General features: G+C 42.3%; 1 protein-coding gene across 5 annotated transcripts in view; it reads left to right on the top strand.

The window, feature by feature from the left end:
- Positions 1-22,667, top strand: part of slc7a2 (solute carrier family 7 member 2) — a 140,911-nt gene that overhangs the window by 64,830 nt on the left and 53,414 nt on the right. Inside the window, exon 1 of one of the 5 annotated variants that reach the window (XM_072252645.1) lies at positions 12,792-12,838. The exons of the other annotated variants lie outside the window; for them this stretch is intronic. Coding sequence (XP_072108746.1) covers positions 12,836-12,838 — 3 coding nt within the window. The 5' untranslated portion in view covers positions 12,792-12,835. Of the gene's footprint in view, positions 1-12,791; positions 12,839-22,667 lie in introns of those variants that run through there. 5 annotated transcript variants of the gene reach the window in all.

Genomic DNA, 22,667 nt, shown 5'->3' with positions numbered 1-22,667 from the left:
TTCATAAAGCAGATCCTGCTGACCTCTAGCTGTACGCACCTTAATGCTGGCAAGGCCGACACAGAATCGCTACATATCACAATATTATTACAATCAACCTGCTCACTCCATTCTAGTGCTAACAATATGGCAAACATTTCAACTGCATATACACTCCAGCAATCAGGTGTTCTCTTGCTAATTTCCACTCGATAACTTGGTACAACAATTGCAGGCCCTGTTGCACCTGTTTCTGGATCCTTTGATCCATCCATAAAAATCTGTATGCCTTTATACTTACATTCCCTATGATATTCACTGAGTATATTGCTGTCTTATTACTGTGCTTAATCTTAAGCAATTCCAAATCTGCAGAGGGATTTTCTAATACCCGGAAAGGTCTGACAGGCCACACCACACATGGACAAAACTCTTTATCATACACACCCATATCTTTTGCTGTTTGCTCTCCTGTTCAGCCAAAACTTTCTTTCTGTGTCCTCTCCTTCTCCCAGCATGTCTGCAACACCCTTTTTGTAGGATGGCTATCACCATGCCCCCTTAAATTAATCCAGTAATTGGCCTCCAGCTGCTTACGCCGCAGCCCCAATGGCATTTCATTTGCTTCAACTTGGAGTGCACACACTGGGGAAGTTCTAACTGCTCCCAAGCACACCCTTAGAGCCCGAGCTTGCATGATATCCAGTTCTGCCAGCACAGATTTTGCTGCTGACCCGTATACAATACTTCCATAGTCTAATCTTTATCTTATTAATGCTACATAAATATACTTAAGTGATGCAAAATCAGCACCCCATTCCAATCCAGCAAGACACCTCATGACACTTATCACATTTTTACATTTACTAACTACGTATCTAACATGTTCTCTCCATGTTAATCTCAAGTCAAAGTGCACTTCCAAAAACTTTCAACTCTCTCCAGGTTACTCCCATACAGATTCAAATTAAGTCCCCTGAACTTTTTCCTTGTAAAGAACGTGGCTTTTGTCTTCTCCACTGAAAATTTAACACCCCACTTTGTCCCCCACACTTCAACTTCATTAATTCCATCTTGCATTTTCATAACTATATGTTCAATATTTCTTCCTCTTTTCCATAAAGCCGTGTCATCTGCAAACAATGACCTCCCCACTTCCATTGGAATATTTACGAATATATCATTTATCAAAATGGAGAATAAAGTTGGACTCACTACACTCCCCTGAGGCATCCCATTTTCTACAACATACTGGCTTGATAGCTTTGATCCTATCTTCACCTGAATAGTTCTCCCGTTTTAAAAAGTCCTTAACCCAATTGAACATTGCCCCCCCATTCCCATTAAATGTAGCTTGATTAGGAGCCCCTCTTTCCATAACATATCATAAGCTTTCTCAACACTAAAAAAAACTGCAACCACTGTCTTTATTTACTTGAGCTTTTCTTATTTCATCCTCTAGACACAACACTGGATCTATAGTATTCCTTCCTTTCCTGAACATGCTTTGATACATAGCCACCATACCTCTACTTTCCAAGAAGTACACTAACCTCTCATTTATCATGTGTTCCATAAGTTTATATACATGTGATGTCAAGGCAAATGGCCTGTAGTTTTCTGGCCTGCTGGCATCTTTCCCAGGTTTCCTTATTGGAATAAGTATTGCTTCTTTCCAGCTCCCTGGTATTCTTCCTTCCTCCCAGACTTTGTTATACAGGAGCAGTACTTTCTCCAGACTTCCTTCACTCAAGTGTTTTATCATACTGTAACATATTTCATCTTTACCTGGCGCAGTCTTCCCTGTTTTATCTAGTGCCTTCCTTAATTCTCCCATGCTGAAAGGGACACCTTGCACACTGTCAAGGTTAGTTTTCCTACATAAAGCCTCCATATTTTCAGCTTTTGTTCTCTCTCTACCTCTTCTTCCCTTCTCAGACAAATTATCAGAACTATGTACCATAACAAAAGTGTTTGCCAACAACTCTGCCTTTTCCTTATTTGTTACTGCAGTCACATTTCCATCAACCAGAACTGGGTACCTCCACTCGCTCCTGTCCCCTCCCATGCTTTTTATCATCCCCCACACCTCTCCTACTTGAGTTGTGTTTCTGATTGAATCACAATACTTTCTCCAGTGCCTCCTTTTAGCATGTCTTATTGTCCTCCTTACTACTGCCTGAGCTTGTTTGTACTGAATCATATGTTGGAAGTTATGAGTTCTTTTAACCAGTTTAAATGCCTTATTTCTATTTCTCATTGCTTCCTTACAATTATCATCCCACCATGGTATTATTCTCTTCTTTACTCTTCCTTTACTTTTAGGAATGGATTCTAATGCAGCTGATATTATACCTTGTTTTAATATGCTGTCAAGTGTTTCTACATCCATTCCATCACTGACCTAACTTAGATATCTATCACTTTTTCCAGAAATTTCTCCCAATTGGCTTTCTCAAGGATCCATTTCCCACCTGTATTCTCTGTGACCAATGAAGCAGAAATATTTATCTTGAACCAGATTGGGTAATGATCACTCCCTACAGTTCCTTCTTGGTATACTAACCAATCACACACTGATGCAATGGAGTTTGATACTAATGTAAGATCAAGCACAGATTCTTTACCTGTATTAACATCAATTCTAGTACTACTGCCATCATTTAGGCACACTAAATACTTCTCATCTAGCAACTCCCTTATTACCCGACCACTGATGTCTGTTCTGTCACTCCCCCATAATACATTATGTCCATTAAAATCACCACACCAAACAACGTTATTACTATTCTGCCCTTCTATCTCCTCAAGCTTGTTTAACTCTAGTCTTTTGCATGGATTGTAATAATTCACAATCACCAACTCTTTCCTTTCAGCCCATACTGTTACTACCACATACTCTTGTTCACTTCCTACACAGAGTGTTCTATAAGGAATACCTTGCTTTACATAAGTTGCACATCCTCCTCCTCCACCCTCTCTCCTGTCTCGCCTTACTGCCTCTTATCATATAAAACAAAATCTAAATTAGGATTTAACCAGGTCTCCTGGATACACACAACATCTGGCTTTTCTGTCCTACTCACTATAAACTGCTTGAAATCTTGTCCATTAGCAATCAGGCTTCTTGCATTCCATTGAAGAAGTAGCATTATTAGTAATATCAACCCACACATACTGTCTCTTGACCTGACTGTACCCTGAGTTCATCGTTTACTTCTTCCCATTTTAATCCTATCACGCCCAAATGGTGCTCTGCAGCTTTCACAATAATCTGAATCCTTTCAGTTTTAGATTTGATCTCATACATTGCGTTTACCACTCCTGCTATAAAGGTCACCAATTTCTTCTTATCTATCCATGCATTCTTCTTATCTTGCCTTTCTTTAGCTGCCACTTGCTCTTTGCTACATCCTCCCTCATTCATTTTCTTCTGTCCTGCCAACTTGACTGCTTCAGCATATGAGACTTTTCCCTTCACCCTTATCTGCTGCATCTCCACCTCTTTTTTTCCAACACTTCACATCCCCAGTACGCTACACTATGGTTACCTCCACAGTTACAGCACTTTGGTCTCACTTGCTCTCCACATTTTTCCGTATTCATGTTCCCCACCACACCTTGCACATCTTCTCTTTCCTTTGCACACCTTGGCCACATGCCCAAACTCCTGGCAATTGAAACACCTCATAGGTTTTGGTATATATTCTCTTGCATTGTATCTTAGAAATCCAAAATATAACTCCTTTGGAGGCATCTTATCCTCAAATTCTACCAGAATGGTTTCTGTCTCCCTTTTCTCTGCTCCCCTTGTCATTCTTTTCACACTCTTCACTGAACTATTCCTCACCCTCAAGTTCTCCACTAGCTCCTTCATATTAACACTGAGGGGAACCCCCAGATATCACCCCCTGGCAACCATTGACCCTTTGTGTTCCAACTCTTACAACCCTGGACACTTTGGCTTTCCCAACATTAGTCACCTTCATTGCCTTCTCCATCTGCTCTTCAGTTTTACATCCTATCAGCAGGTTTCCATCTCCTAAAATTCTCACATGGTTCACTTCCCCTACTTGTCCTCTAACGATTTTTGTTAGCTTAAGTGGATCGATTTTCTTTACTCCCCCTTTCCCCTCAAATCTTACCACTGCATTTAGCAATTTTGCCCTCGGGCCCTTCTCCTCAACTTCTTCCTTCACTTTCCGATCCACCTACATTAGACCCACCTCCTTTCTTTCTCTTCCGACCCATCATCTTCCTGTTCTTAGTCCCTCTCCCCACCTCTTCCCACTCATACTCCGTGCTACCGTACTGTCCGTACTCCATGCTGCGTACTGTCACCATCAGTCTCCCTCCCTGCCATCCTATCAGAGTTTGCAAGGGACCGTGTACGAATATCATTCCAGAGCTACACAGGCCGTCGGTCAATATTCCCACAGAATGTCCCCACAACACCTCACAACCAGTAGCTAACTCGTAACTCTGGCCCAGCAGCTGGACCTTCCAGATACAGGTGTATTTTTACTGCAATCAATTGAAACACCTTGATTGCATGCAGGTGATCTACGTTTAACTAATTATGTGACTTCCAAAACCAATTGGCTGTACCAGTGATGATTTGGTGTGTCATATTAAAGGAGCTGAATACTTGTACGATCAATTATTTTATGTTTTATGTTTGTAATTAATTTTGGTCACTTTGTAGAGATCAGTGCCAAAAAAAATCCAAATTAAATCTACTATTAATCACTGTCGTAAAACAAGAAAACATGAAAACTTCCAAAGGGGGGTGTGTGGTGAATACTTTTTATAGGCACTGTATTTACAGAAAGGAGCTGAAAAAGCACCAGTAACAACATGAAGGATCCCACTCACCCTGCTCATCGGCTGTTTGTCCACTCCAGTCAGGGAGAAAGCATCCACGCCAGGACCACCAGATTTAAACAGTTACTTTCCCCAAGCAGTAAGGCTGATCAACATCTCCACCCACTAACTCATCCCTCCACACCTCCAACCACCACTACTTTACCATTTCCTGTCAGTCACCTTATGTACAGGCACAGCATTACTTTATGAACATACAATCAATGCATTGTGTATTAGCTATTTTATGAATCTGTATTTATTTTATTATTATGTACTTGTTAAGTTGTTCTGTGTTGCATTGGATCCAGAGTAACAATTTTTTATTCTACTTTACATTTGTGTACTGGAAATGACATTAAACAATCTTGAAAAATGGTGTGACAAGCCATTCAGTCATACTACATTATTACGATAACTAAAAACAAAATAAGACAGACTGCACAGCATTGACTTAGGGCAGAATTAGGAATGAAAAGGGCATAGCTAAATAAATTTGCCATGCAAAGTCCTCCTTGTGAAAGACGTTTGAGGGCATTTAAGAGACAGCACTTCTGAGTGAAGGATAAAGTGAGCAACAGGCTAAATAGTCATATCCACTAAAAATCAAACTAGTCAAACATTGTCCTCATTCATCCATTACAAATTCACGATATCTGACAAGTTGTGGTGGCACAGTGTTGCCCTGTTGAGGAGTGTCTCAAGACAGTTCATCATTAGCTTTGTATCCATGAAGTCTTATGGCCTCGGGATGAATAAGGGCAAAGATTTCAAATTCTGAAAAATACTCATGAGCAGCCTCCTGTCGGTGAATTAGTACACCTTCATATTCAATAGCAAATGGGGGGAAAATAATGAAAATGGGAGGGAGCAGTGAGTACTTCAGGTGAAAACTACAGCATCCCAAACACGAGAGGGTCTCTAGTGCGCCACTAATTAAAAGGTAGCAAGTTCTGAAGAATGTAGTACTCAGACTGAGAGATTTCATTTTATATAGACCTCCTCACTTCCCTTTTTAATACATAAAATATTGTACAGTAAACAAAATGCAACAGCCCAAGTGACTCATCTCTGGATTTCCCCAAAGCCTTTCCATCATCTACAGCACATAAACGATAATAAGATAAATTCTTCGATTAAAATGATCAGTGCAGCTGAACTCCATTCTAGATGTTTGGTTGGCAGCTCATGCACTTTCATACATTCATTCCTTTCACTACCAGCACTTTTTGGTTTGCAGTATTCTCCATCTGCAGTAATATGTCAAGGCTCCTTTGATGATAATTCTTAAACCTCTGCTTCCTACATATTGAAGGAAAAGAGCAGCAAAACACGGGATTGCCATCACTTGTGCATTCTCCTCCAAGTCACCAACCAACCTGATTTGGAAATGCATTAACTTTCTTTCATCAGTGGGTCAGTGTTCAGAACCTAACAACAGCAGCAATGGTTCAAGCACATAACTCACCAACTTCTTCTCGAACAAAATGAAGTTTGGAAATCAAATATTGACTGTAATAGTAACACACATCAAAGTTGCTGGTGAATGCAGCAGGCCAGGCAGCATCTTTAGGAAGAGGTACAGTCAGGACTAAGGGTCTCGGCCTGAAACGTCGACTGTACCTCTTCCTAGAGATGCTGCCTGGCCTGCTGCGTTCACCAGCAACTTTGTGTGTTGCTTGAATTTCTAGCATCTGCAGAATTCCTCTTGTTTGACTGTAATAGTGATTATCTAGAGTCCTGAAGAAAACAAATTTTTTAAAAAAGCGCTTGTGATGGATATGCACTTTTTGATGGTCAAGGTCAAAATGATCAATAAATAAAATCAACTCAATAAAACTACTGCCCTATATTTAAATCAACAGGCTCATTGATGATGAAGACAGTTCTTTGGACATTTGCTATAATGTTAACCAGATATAAATATTAGACAATCCATTAACACCAAGTTCAAAGTATTAGTACCTTAACTGATGTGCAACATGTATTTTGCATTAGTATATCAAAATATATTTCTATTTGTGTACAGGCAATGGGTATCCCAGGAGTAATTTCACAAAATCCTATTACTTGAACAAAGCCTTTTAATATGAAATAATTCCCACAAATAGCCTAAAATCTTTTGGGACAGAAAATTAATGGTCCCAATGAAGGGTCTCAGCCAAAACGTCAACTGTTTACTTTTTTCCATAGATGCTGCCTGGCTTGCAGAGTATCTCAGGCATTTTGTGTGTGTTACGCAAAATTAATGTTGTCTGAGTACACAAATATCATAAATACTCAAAATGGGTTAGTGCCTATACCTGTGACCATGTTTGATATGCTAAATGATGACATCCATCTGGTCTGCCAGCTTGAACTTGGTCTCAATGGTGCAGATAACTTAAGCCCATCTTGCCTAGTTTGATGCAGGCAGGCCAGTTAACACAACCCCATTGTCTTGATGTTTGGCTGATCTATATGTGAGTGTCTCATGGTCATCATATTGCAAACCATATCTCTTGGTCTGTGTTCTTTTAACTTCAGTTTACAATTTTCAATAAAAACTTAAGTCTGGTTCTTATTTGAATTAATACTTGCTATATTCATATAACTTCAGAATACTCCTTAGCAACGTGTTCATGGCTGTAGTGATACTGTTCTTCGGTGTTGTCCAGATTCTGTCAGTTCAGGTGCCAATGGGTGCTACATGAATAATGTTTAACAACCTTTAGCTATTCCTTGCATCAGGCACACAACTGTAGGAGATTGTGTGGTAGAAGAGCCTTGTTGAATGTGCCATTCATGTAAATCTACTTGGATAAAAGTATTTTGTGTGATTAGAGCCTAAAATCAAGTGGAATGTTACCAATGTTTGAGTATTTGGATTTTAGACACGTCAACTATTTCCTGCTCCTTCATTGCCTTCTCTGCTTGTTCTTTCAGAGCTATGATTATTTCTCTTTTATTGAAGTAACTATACAAATGCTTTACGATCTTCTCATGTGCATTATGAAACCATCCCGAAGTTCTCAAGGTCTTACTCTCCTTGGATCTGTTACAGCTTCACGTTTGAGATTATCAGCAACAGAAAGTAAAGTTGTGGTTGGGTGCAAAACGTTTATAAATGACTTAAATAATCATAAGTTAGTAAGTTTGCAGAGGACATAAATATTGGTAGTGTTGCAGAGAGTGGAAAAAGGCCATCAAAGAATACAGCTGAATTAATTACATTTATGGGTAGAAAAGTGGCAAATGAAGTTTAATCTGGGCAACAGAACTGTTACATTTGGGAGGTCAAATGTATGGGGGAAGTATAGAGTTTATGGCAGAAGACTTAACATCGTTGATGTACAGCAAGATTTTTGATTTTTGTGTCTGAGTCCATAGTTCTCTGAAAGTGACAGAACCTGTAGATAGAATGGTAAAGGAGGTATATGATGGTTGACTTCATCACGAGTGACAAAAGTGTTTGTCAGGAAGTAATGATGCAGGTGTGTAAAATTTTGGTTAGACTATACTTGGAGTACTTGTCCCATTACAGGAAGAACATGAAGGCTCTGCGGAGAATGGAGAAGAAAGTTTGCTGCCAGGATTAGGGAACATCGGTAAAGGAGAGATTGGATGAAATTGGGCTGTTGTCCCTGAAACATTGGAGGCTGATGGGAGACCAAATAGGTGTTTATACAAATTTTTGAGAGGTGTTGTTAAGATAGAACGCTAGAATTTCCACCCCCCCCCCCCCACCCAGGTCAAAATGTTGAATACTAGAGAGCAACACACATAAAAGTTGCTGGTGAACGCAGCAGGCCAGGCAGCATCTCTAGGAAGAGGTGCAGTCGACGTTTCGGGCCGAGACCCTTCGTCACTCTTACTCACTCTTCCTTCAGTTAGTCCTGACGAAGGGTCTCGGCCCGAAACGTCGGCTGCACCTCTTCCTAGAGATGCTGCCTGGCCTGCTGCGTTCACCAGCAACTTTTATGTGTGTTGCTTGAATTTCCAGCATCTGCAGAATTCCTGTTGAATACTAGAGAGCATCAGTTTAAGGTGAGTGGGGGAAAGTTTTAAAAAGGATTGTTGTTGCACTTTTTTTTTATATACACAGTGCATAGTAAGTGCCTGGAATGAGCTGCCAGGGGTGATGGTGGAGGCAGTTACAATGGTGGTGTTCAAGAACCTTTTAAATGGTTGTATTAATATGCAGGGAATGGAACGATTAGGATCATGGGGAGGCAGAAGGGATGAGATTAATTTTACATCATGCACTGAAGGGCTGTTCTTGTGCTGTACTGTTATGTGTTTTATGTTTAATCATAGAGCAGTAAAGAGTTTAAAATGAAGACTGAGTACTAAATCTCTTCCAGCTCATTGAAATTGTAACCCATTTAATCAATTTTCATATATTCTTTCTTTTATCAGGCATATTTGCAATTCTCCCCACCATAAAAAGTACATTTAAAATCCAAGCCACTGATGCAAAGATATTTTTATTTACATTGCCTCTTTGTCATTAAGATGGTTCTCCAGTTATCAAATATTCGACTATTTGAAACATTTACTTATTTATTGAAACTAAACCATTCAGGATTGTAAACATATTTACCGAAAGACCTCTTAGCCTTGCTGCCTTAACAAAAACAGTTTTTTCAGTCCTTTTACATCGATGAACAGGATGCTGTTCATTGACTATAGCTCAACCATCATTTCTACAGTCCTGATCAAAAAGCTACAGAATCTAGACCTCTGTACCTCCCACCAATTGGATCTTTGACATCCTAACCGGAAGTCCACAATCTGTGCAGATGCGTAATAATATCGGTGGTGCGTGCGGCCTCTCCGGTGAATGATCTCTGTAATCTGTCAAGTAGGGGACCGTGCACAATTCTGATTTGATGGAGATGGACGTGAGGGTGCAGAGGTACATCTGGAAAACTTCTGAAATGCCCGCTTCGCTGCCACTGCTACTGTGTGGTAACCGGAATCTCCGGAGCAGAAGGCCCCAAATCCTCGGCTTTGCTTGTTTCAGCAGCCGGGGCTAGGTTGAAGGCACTCAGCAGAGGATGGTGCTCGGGAGGCTGTATTGGAGGGGCTGGTCGGAGGCTCGAAGTTTTCGGACGGATGGACTCAGTGTCGGCTGTGGTCGGCTGCTTCCGAGGCATCGGCAAGTTGATGGTGCCTGGAGGTTTATGGCAGGGAGTTTCTCCCTTTTGCCACTGCTATCGGGGACTCAGGAGTCGATCGACTCGGAGACTTTGAGACTTTCTTTTTACCGTGCCCATGGTTTGTTCTTCATCAAGTTATGGTATTGCTTTGCACTGCTGTAACTATATGTTATAATTATGTGGTTCTGTCAGTGTTAGTCTTTGGTTTGTCCTGTTTTCTGTGCTATCACTCCAGAGAAACATTGTATCATTTCTTAATACATGGATGCATTTCTAAATGACAATAAAAGAGGACTGCGTGTTCTCATAATCAAATATCTCCTCCTTGCTGACGGTCAACACTAGCACACCTCAGGGGTGTGTGCTTAACCCACTGCTCTATTCTCTCTATGCTCAGGACAGTGTGACTAGGCATTGCTCAAATACCATCTGTAAATTTGCTGATGATACAACCATTGGTAGAATCTCAGGTGGAGGTGAGAGGCCAAGATATACCAGCTCGTTGAGTGGTGTCACAGCAAGAGCAAAGGGCTGATTATGGACCGGGAAGGGTAAGACGAGGGAACATAAACCAGTCCTCATAGAGGGACCAAAATGAGCATTTTCAAGTTCCTGGGTATCAATATCTCTCAGGATCTAAGCTGGTCCCAACATACTGATGCAGCTATAATGAAAGCAAGACAGTGGCTATATTTCATTAGGAGTTTGAAGAGATTTGGTTTGTCTCCTAAAACACTTAAACCTCTACAAATGTACGGTGAAGAGCATTCTGACAGGCTGCATCACTGTCTGTTATGGGGTGGGGGTGCTACTGGATAAGATTGGAAGAAGCTACAGGAAATTAGACAGCTCTATCATGAGTACTAATCCCTGTAGTATCAAAGACATCAAGGAGCAGTGCCTCAGAAAGGTGGCATCCATTATTAAGGACGCCCACCACCCAGGACAAGCCCTTTTCTCATTGTTGCCATCAGGAAGGAGGGAGAGAAGCCTGAAGGCACACACTCAGTGATTCTTTCCCTGTGCCGTACTATTCCCAAATGGACATTGAACCCTCGAACACTAATTCACTTATTTTTTATTATTTCTGTTTTTGCACTATTTTTAATTTAACTATTTAATATACATATAATACATTTATTTTCCTATTTATATTTACCGTATTGTATTGATTTGTACTGCTACCACGAAGTTCACAAATTTCACAACATATGCTGGTGATATTAATTCTCTTTCTGATTTCAAGTCCCAATCTTGGAAATGCATTAGCACACATCCCACCTCTCCCGGAAGATCCGGGAGTCTCCCGCTTATCGATCGTGGCTCCCTGACGCCCGGAAATTATATACAATATCCTGGAAATAGATTTTTTTGAGAGGGAGAGGGAGAGCGAGCATCCTGATTGGTCTCTCTTCGTGCTAAGAGTGGTCCCCAACCACCGGGCCACGAGGAAACGATATGATTTGGCGATATAAAATGATATGAGTCATTTGCACCTTTCCTCATTCCCTGTCACGCACTGTTGAACTTGAACGCACGCGAGGTCATTACCCGCACGTCATCCATGTCAGCGCGGGAAGAAGATCAACACCTTGAGCTTGCAAATGACGACGGGCTGAAAAGTTTGTTTGACATAACATCTCTACCAGCATTCTGGATCAAAGTCAAGGCTAAATATCCTGAGATAGCCACGAAAGCACTGAAACCATTGCTTCCATTTCCAACATCATATCGCTGTGAAGCGGAGTTTTCTGCAATGAATGCAACAAAAACTAAATTGCGGAGTAGACTGGACATAAGGAACCTCCTTTGAGTATCACTGTCTCCCCTCACCCCTCGATGGGACCGTCTTGTTGCAGGAAAACAAGCCCAGGGCTCGCACTGATTCAGCGATATTGGTGTGTTGCAATGATTTTATATGTTCATACGGGGAAAATTTTGCGCTGTGTGTTTAATATCCAAACGTTACTTAAAATGTCATGATGCTATTGACCTACCACCTATATTCCGGTCGTGATTAACAGCCCCCCGCCCCCCCACCCCCCCATCGGCCAGTCCGCAAGAATATTGTCAATATTAAACCAGTCTGCGGTGCAGAAAATGTTGGGGACCCCTGCCAAGTAGACCTATCAGTTTTCTCTGTGGGCGGGCTTTACAGTCAACCTCAAAAATAATGACAGAGTTGCTCGCTGCACTGTTTTGTAACAGTGACTTTTCTATTGCCCATGGTGGGTTAAAATGTAAAAGGCATGTTGAGCTGAGTTTAACAGGTGTTGTTACAGCATAGCTAACGTTATTTAAACTAACTGGCTAGCTGCTAAGGAGCTATGCTACTGATGTCCTACGTGATGAGGCCAAACTCCCTGTAGACTTGCTTAAAGTTGTAATAGAATAAACATGATAATATAAGTACATATTTTAATGTCATATTTGCTGCATATACCCAACTTGGTTTACAGATTAGACAAAATCACTAAACAAAGTATTACATACACTCTTGGAGGTCGACGGGTGGGGGGGCGGGATATGGTGTTGCGGGGGGGGGGGTAGGGGTGCTACCTCCCTGAAGTGAGTTTTTGCAGGATGTGATGTCTGCATTAGCTCCATGTGGCCCCAGAAATACATCACATTGTCAATATTTTGTTGTGTTTGTGACCCAACATTTTATTTACTTGTAAGTCATCTGAGGGTTGCAAACCTGTTGCAACCAGTTGGCTGGAATGGATAAAAATATCCAGTCTTGGTATGAGTCAGCTAAAAATGGTATAGCTTAACCATAAGGATCTTGCTCAGTCCCGGTGATTGCTGATGAGTCTCTTGTATTCGTATACACAGTTTTTCTGTTGAACTACATGGTGAGTGTTGGAATTCTGTGGTGCTAGTTGAAATCATTGTGGGGGAAAGGAAGCTTAGTTGGTCTGTATTCTTCAAGTCCTGGGCTGAAATAATCTACACTGAGTGGGTCAGTCCAATTTATTTGGTAAGTAATAGTCGATATTTTGTCCTTTTTATTTTCACTTTCCCAGTAATCAATGACTTCTATTTTGTGAATTTATAATCATGATAAGCCTGCAAAAATCTTGCTTCAGGACAATCTCCATGGATCATTCAGATATCCAGTACTGTACAATGCATTTATAGAAAGTATGTGCTTAATTAAATCTCTATTTTGTATAGAATGCTTAATTAAAATGAAAGTGGGACTTCAAGACTCTGAAATCCTGCTTAGTAATCATATTTTCTTTTGCTGTTGCTTTGAGATGCCCCTATGTTTTCCTGTCAAAGAACTTGTAGTTGTTTGAAGTAAAACTGATTGTGGAGTGACCAATTGCAGACAGGTGCTGTTGGATATTTAATCCTTCAAACAAGCCCATAACAGGATATTTTGACCAGTATAAATAGGTTGCATGGAAAGAAGACTCCATTTCTATATTGAATTGGATATGATGGAAGAAGAGTCAAGACCCTGCGTGTTTTCGAAACAGTTCACTGCCATTAATTGGTGGGGGTGAATGGGGGGTGGGGAGTTGTTGGTAAACATAGTAAGTGTTGTAGTGATCAGGTGACGGTGCAGTATAGAAGAAATGCCATGAAACCAGAGTGCCAAAAACAACACACATTACAGCAATTATTGAGGGAATTAAGTTTGTGTCCAAAATCAGTAGCTGCAGGGAGGGGGCGGGAATGACTACTTTTACACCTCAACCAAAAGACAAAGGTAATGAGTAACATTAGCCATCTGCATTGTCGGAGCCCCTGCCTCAGTTGCACTCAATAGGAATGAGATAAATATATTAGTGAAGCAAAAGCACAAACCTGAGTCAAAGAAAACCCATCTGATTTCTTTCTTCATTACTTGAATATTTTTCAAATGAAAATGCTCATTGCATACACTTAAAATATAATTTCTGTTGATGGTAAGTGTAGTTAAGCATATGTGCACTTTCTTTTAGAAGAGGTTTCTATAATACCCAAATTGATTTGCTTTTGAATGGGCACGTTATCTGCAAAATGTTTTGCCCCACGCAGAAATCTCAGGTGAGCTTGTGAGAATAGGAGATGTGCCTTCTCACTCTACCTTTTTAAATGTTAACTGCATTGTAGAGTGAGCAGGGAAGGCAAGGAGGCCCATTCCAATTCTTTCCCTCCATTTGGAATTGGAGTATTCTCAAAGTAACTGAGAAATTTAACAAAAATTGGAAGCCGAAGGCATTGAAGATTTCTTGGTGGCAATTAGACTTACTTGTGTTTCAAAAAGCTGGCTTCGTGTGGTGCCATATTCTGTTAAGTTAAGTGCATGTAATCATTTCAAAATAAACAGGCCATTTCTCTGTGACCCTTTACCTCTGCCTAGATATGACTAATCTAATTTCTAATCACTTGTCTATTGTTAAAATGGTGACCAATTTGCAGATAAACTACCCATTCGATAGCAAATGTTGGACTGAGTTGTCAGTGTATTAAAAACATCATGGGTTTTAGTACATTGATAACTCAGTTGATTGGGTTAAGTCATAGTCTTGGACCAACTGGGCCTTTCTTGTACACTGGAGGGGAGAACAGTAGCCGGGTGAGCATCAGAAATAAGAACTTGCATTACAGGGATGACAGTCCCATCTATTAAAATCTTAAGTCCTGAGAACGACCAGCTTGATTTAACATACATGATACACCTTGGTCTGGTACCCTTTTTGCTATGTTTCAAACAAGGTGATGTATTTAAAATGACATCATGTCATGTGTACCTGTCAGACCTGTATAAATTGTTTAAGGAAGAAGTCTAATTTTCAGATTGGCATCAATTGACACAGAAATGGTTATTCCTCATTTCACTCTCCATGAAGTTGATCTTCAATTATATAATTGAAAATCAGTTATGCAATTTATCTTTAAGCTGATCTTTTTTTTTTGGAGTGGGTACTGCTTATTGGAGTATGGCACTTTCTCACCATATGTCACTTCAATAGCCAATTGCAGTTTGTAATAGTAAACATCTGCATTTACATAGGCTGAAAATCTCAATGGTACCAAATTCACCAACTAAAAATCTTGGTGCTTGCTTTGATTATGCCTATGCTTTTTTTTCCTGATCTAATGAAGTTTTCCAGAACATTGTTCCTGAATTCCTGAAACAGAAATGCTCATTGTCAGCAGGAAAATTGTTAGCAAACTGTTATTTGTCATTTATGTTAATGATGTGGATAACAATATAGATGACATGATGAGGTTTGCAGATGACACCAAAATTGGTTGTAGGATGGCCAGTGAAGAAAGGTGTCTTCGGGTCACAGCAAGATCTAGACCAACTGCAAAATTGAGCGAAGGACTGGCAACACACATCAAAGTTGCTGGTGAACGCAGCAGGCCAGGCAGCATCTCTAGGAAGAGGTACAGTCGACATTTCAGGCCAAGAGCCTTCGTTAGGACTAACTGTAGAAAGAGTTAGTAAGAGATCTGAAAGGGGGTGGGAGAGATCCAAAATGATAGGAGAAGACAGGAGGGGGAGGGATGGAGCCAAGAGCTGGACAGGTGATTGGCAAAAGGGATATGAGAGGATCATGGGACAGGAGGCCCAGGGAGAAAGACAAGGGGGGGGGGAACCAGAGGATGGGCAAGGGGTATAGTCAGAGGGGCAGAGGGAGAAAAAGGAGAGAGAGAAAGAATGTGTGTATAAAAATGAGTAACAGATGGGGTACAAGGGGGAGGTGGGGCCTTAGCGGAAGTTAGAGAAGTCAATGTTCATGCCATCAGGTTGGAGGCTACCCAGACGGAATATAAGGTGTTGTTCCCCCAACTTGAGTGTGGCTTCATCTTTACAGTAGAGGAAGCCATGGATAGATATGTCAGAATGGGATGTGGAATTAAAATGTGTGGCCACTGGGAGATCCTGCTTTCTCTGGCGGACAGAGCGTAGGTGTTCAGCAAAGCGGTCTCCCAGTCTGCATCGGGTCTCGCCAATATATAGAAGGCCACATCGGGAGCACCGGACGCAGTATATCACCCCAGCCGACTCACAGGTGAAGTGTCGCCTCACCTGGAAGGACTGTTTGGGGCCCTGAATGGTGGTAAGGGAGGAAGTGTAAGGGCATGTGTAGCATTTGTTCCGCTTACAAGGATAAGTGCCAGGAGGGAGATCAGTGGGGAGGGATGGGGGGGACAAATGGACAAGGGAGTCACGTAGGGAGCAATCCCTGCAGAAAGCAGAGAGGGCAGGGAGGGAAAGATGTACTTAGTGGTTGGATCCCATTGGAGGTGGTGGAAGTTACGGGGAATAATATGTTGGAACCCGGAGGCTGGTGGGGTGGTAGGTGAGGACCAGGGGAACCCTATTCCTAGTGGGGTGGCGGGAGGATGGAGTAAGAGCAGATGTACGTGAAATGGGGGAGATACGTTTGAGAGCAGAGTTGATGGTGGAGGAAGGGAAGCCCCTTTCTTTAAAAAAGGAGGACATCTCCCTCGTCCTGGAATGAAAAGCCTCATCTTGAGAGCAGATGTGGCAGAGACGGAGGAATTGCGAGAAGGGGATGGCATTTTTGCAAGAGACGGTGAGAAGAGGAATAGTCCAGATAGCTGTGAGAGTCAGTAGGCTTATAGTAGACATCGGTAGATAAGCTGTCTCCAGAGATTGAGACAGAAAGATCTAGAAAGTGGAGGAAGGAATGGCAGGTGGAATTTAACTGGGACAAGTGTGATGTGAACAGCAAGGCCCCAAGGTGCGTTATATCTAGTGAGTCCGAGGGGTGCAAGTGCATAGTTAGCCAAAAATGGTGCCACAGTTACAGGGTGGTGAAGAAGGCATACATGTTTGCTTTCAGCCATCAGGGCTTTCAGTACAGGACTACCATGTTATGGCTGCACAAGACTTTGGTCAGACAACACTTGGAGTATTGTGTGCAGTTCCTGGTTTCGTGCTGCAAGAAGGATATGATTAAGCTCGAGAGAGAGTGCAGAAAAGATCCATAAGGATGTCACCAGGACTGGAGGGCGTGAGTTACAAGGAGAAGGATACTGGGACTGTTTAACCTGGATCAAAGGGGACTGAGAAATGGCATTGTTGTAACGTCAGCTAAGTCACCAGAGGGATATTGAAGCCAGTGGATACAGAAGTGCTTTATTTGACAAAATGAGACACTCTTGGAGGAAGAGGCCTGTTTGACCCAATATTACATATGCTAAAGATCAACGGTAACAGCAGGACAATTCTCTAGTTACAATGCTTCCTTTGAGTTACACATTTTCCACATACCACCTTCTTTGCACCCTCACTCCAGGCACTCAAAATGAATGTTAATCAGCATTGTCTTGTTTTCAGTCAACTGGTGTCCACAGCTCCAGGAAAACTACTGTTCAGGGCTGCATTTTACATTTAACCTACAATCCACATTCATGTCTGGAGAATGGCTGCTACTGAACTTAATGTTTGTCATGTACCCTAACTGTATTTTAAAAGTTTTTTTAGTAGTGAGAAATATAGGTTAGTCGGCCTTTTCCCAGGGTAGGAGAGTCTAAAAAACGAGAGGGCATAGTGGGAGGGGAAATATTTTAAAAAAGACCTGAGGGACAAGTTCTTCATATGGACTTTGGGTAAGTGGAAAGAGCTGCCAGTAGAAGTAGACACAGTTGGGTCAGGTACATTGATAATTAGAATTGGTTTATTATTTTCATATGTCCACTGAGGTGAAGAGTTGCCTTGCATACTTTCCATAAAGATCAAATCATTATACAGTGCATTGAAGTAGGATGAGGTAAAACAATAACAATGCAGAATGTGGTTTAACATCTACAATGAATGTAAACAATAAGCTGCAAGATCATTGAGGTAGATTTGAGGCCAAGCATCCATCTTATCATGCTAGGTGTTTGGTATCTATCGTACACTTAATAGTCGTATAACAGCAGGGTAGAAGCTCTGTTTCTCTCCATGTGGATGCTGCTGAACATGCTTTTTCTGGCGGACGGAGCGTAGGTGCTCAGTGAAGCGGTCTCCCAATCTATATCGGGTCTCACTGATACACAGGAGGCCACACCGGGAGCACCAGACACAGTATATGACCCCAACAGACTCTCAGGGGAAGTGTCTCCTCACCTGGAAGGAAGGACTGTTTGGGGCCCTGAATGGTGGTGAGGGTGTAGGGGCAGGTGTAGCACTTGTTCCACTTGCAAGGATAAGTGTCAGGAGGGATGAATGGACAAGGGAGTCATTTCGGGATCGATCCCTACAGAAAGTGGGGGGGTGGTTTGAGGGGAGGAAAGATGGGTTTGGTGGCGGGATCCCGTTAGAGATCCTGTGGAAGCTTCAGAGAATTGTGTGCTGGATGTGGAGGCTGGTGGGTTGGTAGGTGAGGACAAGAGGAACCCTATCCCTGGTAGGGTGGTGGGAGGATGGGGTGAGAGCAGACATGCATGAAATGGAAATTTGAAGGAAGTGGGAGGAGCCAAAGGAGAAATTATTAAGCATGAGGACATGTTCTGCTAGGCGAAGGAGAGTGGTAATAGAGGGGAACTGTTGGGTTTGCTGTGCAGAAAGAAACAGAGCATTGAGGCCCTCCTGGTGAGGGGTGGAGGTGTGTGGGTACTGGACATCCGGAGTAAACATAAGATGATGGGGGCCAGGGAACTTGAAATCCTTAAAGATCAAGAGCTTGTGAGGTGTCACGGATGTAGGTAAGAGGGACTGAATTGGGGGGTGGGGGACGGGATAAAACAGTTCAGGTATGCAGATACGACTCAAGTGGGTCTACCTGGACAAGGGAGTTTGTGGATCTTGGGTAGAAGTAGAAACATGGGGTGCGGGAACAATGAGGTTGGTGGCCGTGGATGCGAGATCCCCAGAGTCAATAAGGTTGGTGATGGTGTGGGAGACAATGGCCTGGTGTTTCTCAGTGGGGTTCTGTTCGAGGGGTAAGTAAGAGCATGTGTCTGAGAGTTGGCGCTGGGCCTCAGCAAGGCAGAGGTCAGTACGCCAGACTACTACAGCATCCCCTTATCTGCAGGTTTGATGTTGAGGTTAGGACTGCTGCAGAGGGAGAGGAGAGCCGAGCATTCAGGAGTGAGGTTAGAATTGGAGAGAGGAGTGTTAAAGTCTAGATGGTCAGTGTCCCATCGGCATCTGGCAATGAAAAGGTTCAGAGCAGGCAAAAGACCAAGGTGGGGTATCCAGGAAGAGGAGGAGGGTCGAAGATGGGAGAACAGGTCATTGGTGTGAGGTGGAGAGCCCTTGCCAAAGAAATGGGCTTGGAGACAGATGGCAGAAGAAGAGCTCAGCGTCTTAGCGGGCGTAGAACTCATTGGGGTGTGGGGTGCAGGGAGACAAAGGTGAGGCCCTTACTAAGGACAGAACATTCTGCATCAGAGACGGGAAGGTGGGAGGGGATGCTGAAAACCTGGTATGGATGAGAACTGGGATCGGAGGGGGGAAGAGGGTTGGTAGTGTCGGAGGAGAAGGTAGTTTGGGGTTTTCAGGGATCGTGGGGTGGGAGGGGGATGGAGTCTCTAAGGGCCCAAGAGCTGGCGGTGGGACCTGAGTGAGACTGGATTTACAGAGTGGTGGTGAAGGAAGTGGAAACGCGGGTTCCAGCAGCAGCGCGTGAAGACCCGGCCTGGAGATCAAGGCTGGAGTCAGTTGGAGGTTGCGCAATTGGCACTTTGGAGGGGTCCAAGGACATTGGAACCCTCATTGATGGCTCCCTCACTACCATTCAGGGCCCCAAACAGTCCTTCCAGGTGAGATGGCATTCCATCTGTGAGCCTATTGGGGCCATTTACTGTGTCTGGTCCTCCCAGTGTGGCTTCCTGTATATCAATGAGACCCGACGTAGATTGGGAGACCACTCCACCAAGCACCTACACTCCGTCTGCCGGAAAAAGCAAGATCTCCTAGTGGTAACACATTTTAATTCCACTTCCCATTCCCACTAAGATATGTCAATCCATGGCCTCCTCCACTGTCGTGATGAGGCCACACTCAGGTTGGAGGAACAATACCTTGTATTTCGTCTGGATAGCCTCCAACCAGATGCCATGAACATTGACTTCTCTAACTTCGATTTCTCGAACTTCTGATAATGCTGTTTTTCTCTTCCCTCACCCCCCCCCCCACCACTTCACCATTCCCCATCCCCCTTTTCTCCCTCTCAACTTGTCTCCTTGCCTGCCCATTGCCTCCCTCTGGTGCTCCTACCCCGCTTTTTCTTTCTTCCATGGCCTTCTGTTGTCTCCTATCAGATTACCCCTTCTCCAGCTCTGTATCTCTTTCACCAACTTCCCAGCTCTTTACTTCACGCATCCCCCTCCAGGTTTTGCCTATCATCTTTTATGGCATGGCAGGTTAGCATAAAGCTTTACACAGCATCAGTGATTTGGGGTTCAATTCCCACTGCAGTCTGTAGGAGTTTGTATGTTCTCTCCGTGATTGTGTGCATTTCCTCCCACGTAACTGCCAAAGGTGATATGATGTGAGCATGCTATGCTGGCACTGGAAGCCTCCCTGGAACATTCCCAGACTCTCTTGGTCATTGATGTAAATGATGCATTTCATTGTACATGTGACAAGGCTAATCTCTGTTAATCTGCCTTTTAGACAAGCAGGATTTTGGTTTAACTTCTCCACAACCATGCAGCACTTCTTCGTTTTTCTTCTGGAGTATTGGTCTGGTTTCATCAGTTGAAGACACCAGAGTGGGACTCAAACCCACAATCTTACATCCAGATATCAGATTTGAAAAAGTTTGCAGGAATACAATTACTTTACTTTTACTGATTTATCTTTTTTTTGGCAGCCCAGCACATTGCACAGGCAGAGCAACCCATGTACTTCCAAAGCTAAATATTGAACTTGCTTTCAAGCACACTAGATAATACTTGGTTCTGTAATATACCAGCTGAAATAAATTGTTTGGGCTCGTACTGCTATTGACTGGTGATTTTTCCAGTGACTTGGAACAATTAGCTTTCACAGTTGACTTGGGTGCTATAATGTACCTGTAATGAGATGTACTAATTATTCCAGTTTGATGCCAACATTAGATTTTTATTGCTTTTTTCCCCCAGTTTCTTTTTCTTAGCTTATTCACTTGATGACAATGATCTTTTAGCAGACTATGACTTCTTGGATATTTGCACTATTTTGCCCACATGTGACTTGATGTTTACATGGATAGAGTCTGCAACAAGGTTGCATGTAAATTCCTTGTATTTTTTTTCTTGTTGATCATCTTTTAGCTGTCATTAAGTAGATTTAAGTAGACTCGTGCATGCTGGTGGCTTTGCAGGAATATCTGGTGAATAGTTGGTCCAGATGTGTCAGCTACTGGCATGTAGTTGGTTCAAATGGTTCAGCTGTTTTGGATAAACTTGATGAGCCATCAGGGCCCAGATTTTAGCCACTAGACCATACTGAGTTAAAGAGCAGATTGCCAAACTGTATAACAGGCCTCTGTGTACACTGCTGTGATTGTTTGGAAAGAAAAGATCATTTGGGATTTCTGCCTCATTTCTTTTTTGGTAACTTCTGTTGAATATGTAAGGACAGTGCAGGACACAGCATTGATTTATCGAAGTTAATGAATAGTTTGTTGTCGTTGATGGACCAAATTTTGTGTGGATTGTAGAGGAATTTTACGTCAGTCAAAAGATGTATTGCCATCGCTTTCTCAGAGCCTTGTTAAGAATTGCCTCGTTAGTCACGCCCACATGCTACAAATAAAATTAGCATACTTCGTATCGCCTTAAAACAAACCTGTTCTAAAATATTTTGTGTAATTTATATCAGGTCTACAGCCCATTTAGTCCAACTGGTTTCAGCAGGCAATTGTTTCACATGAGCCTCCTTAATCCCATGTGTTTCTTCTTGAGAGGAAGTTTAAACAAAGTAGGACACAATTGATGAATTAGCTGTAGTGTGCAATGTTCAACATCACAATAAAGAGAAGTGCTCATTGTGATGATAGCATGTTCTGCAATCTCATCACTGGGCAAAAGTTTTTCTTTTGGGAAGACTTATTGGATTTACTTTTAACTGTCTTTTGCCATAGTCCTGTTTCAGTGATAGGCAAACTGTAGGTCAAGATTATCTGGGAGGGTGGAGTTAAAGTGTGGCATGACCAGTCTCTCAACAAAGCTTAAAAATTGAAATAGTGAGAAGTGTTAAAGTATTGTTAGTAATATTAAATGTAAAATAATAAACAATTAAATATTTAAATAACCTACAAAAACATCAAAACACATGTTAATCAACTAATATCTGGTCCTTTGTAGTCATTCCTCTGAAGGTGCTATTTCTGTATCAGGTAAACGTGACAGAACGCACACAAATGCTGGAGAAGTTCAGCAGGTCAGGCAACAACTATGGATGCAAATAAATAGTTGTCATTAAGGTCCAAGACTAGTCCTAATGTAGAGTCTCAGCCCAAAGCATTGACTGTTGATTTTTTTCCCCCCACGGATGTTGTCTGGCGTGCTGAGTTCCCACACAAAGGCTGGAGGTTGCTCAATATTTCCAGCATTTACAGAATCTTTTCTGCCACTGGAATCTTGGCACAAAAGCTTTGTACAGGTTCCTATGTAGATAATGGGATCTGATGTAATTTTGCTGGCAGTGTCCTGTCAATATTTGTTGAGCAAGGTTGTTGAAATTAGTTGTGTTTAACAATAACTAAGTTTGAAATATAGTGGTGTGATAATTCA

The sequence above is a fragment of the Mobula birostris genome, chromosome 3 (assembly GCF_030028105.1).
Source record: "Mobula birostris isolate sMobBir1 chromosome 3, sMobBir1.hap1, whole genome shotgun sequence".
In the NCBI taxonomy this organism is placed as follows: Eukaryota; Metazoa; Chordata; class Chondrichthyes; order Myliobatiformes; family Myliobatidae; genus Mobula; species Mobula birostris.
The sequence above is the reverse complement of the archived record's forward strand: the minus strand, read 5'-3'. Positions and strand labels throughout refer to the sequence as shown.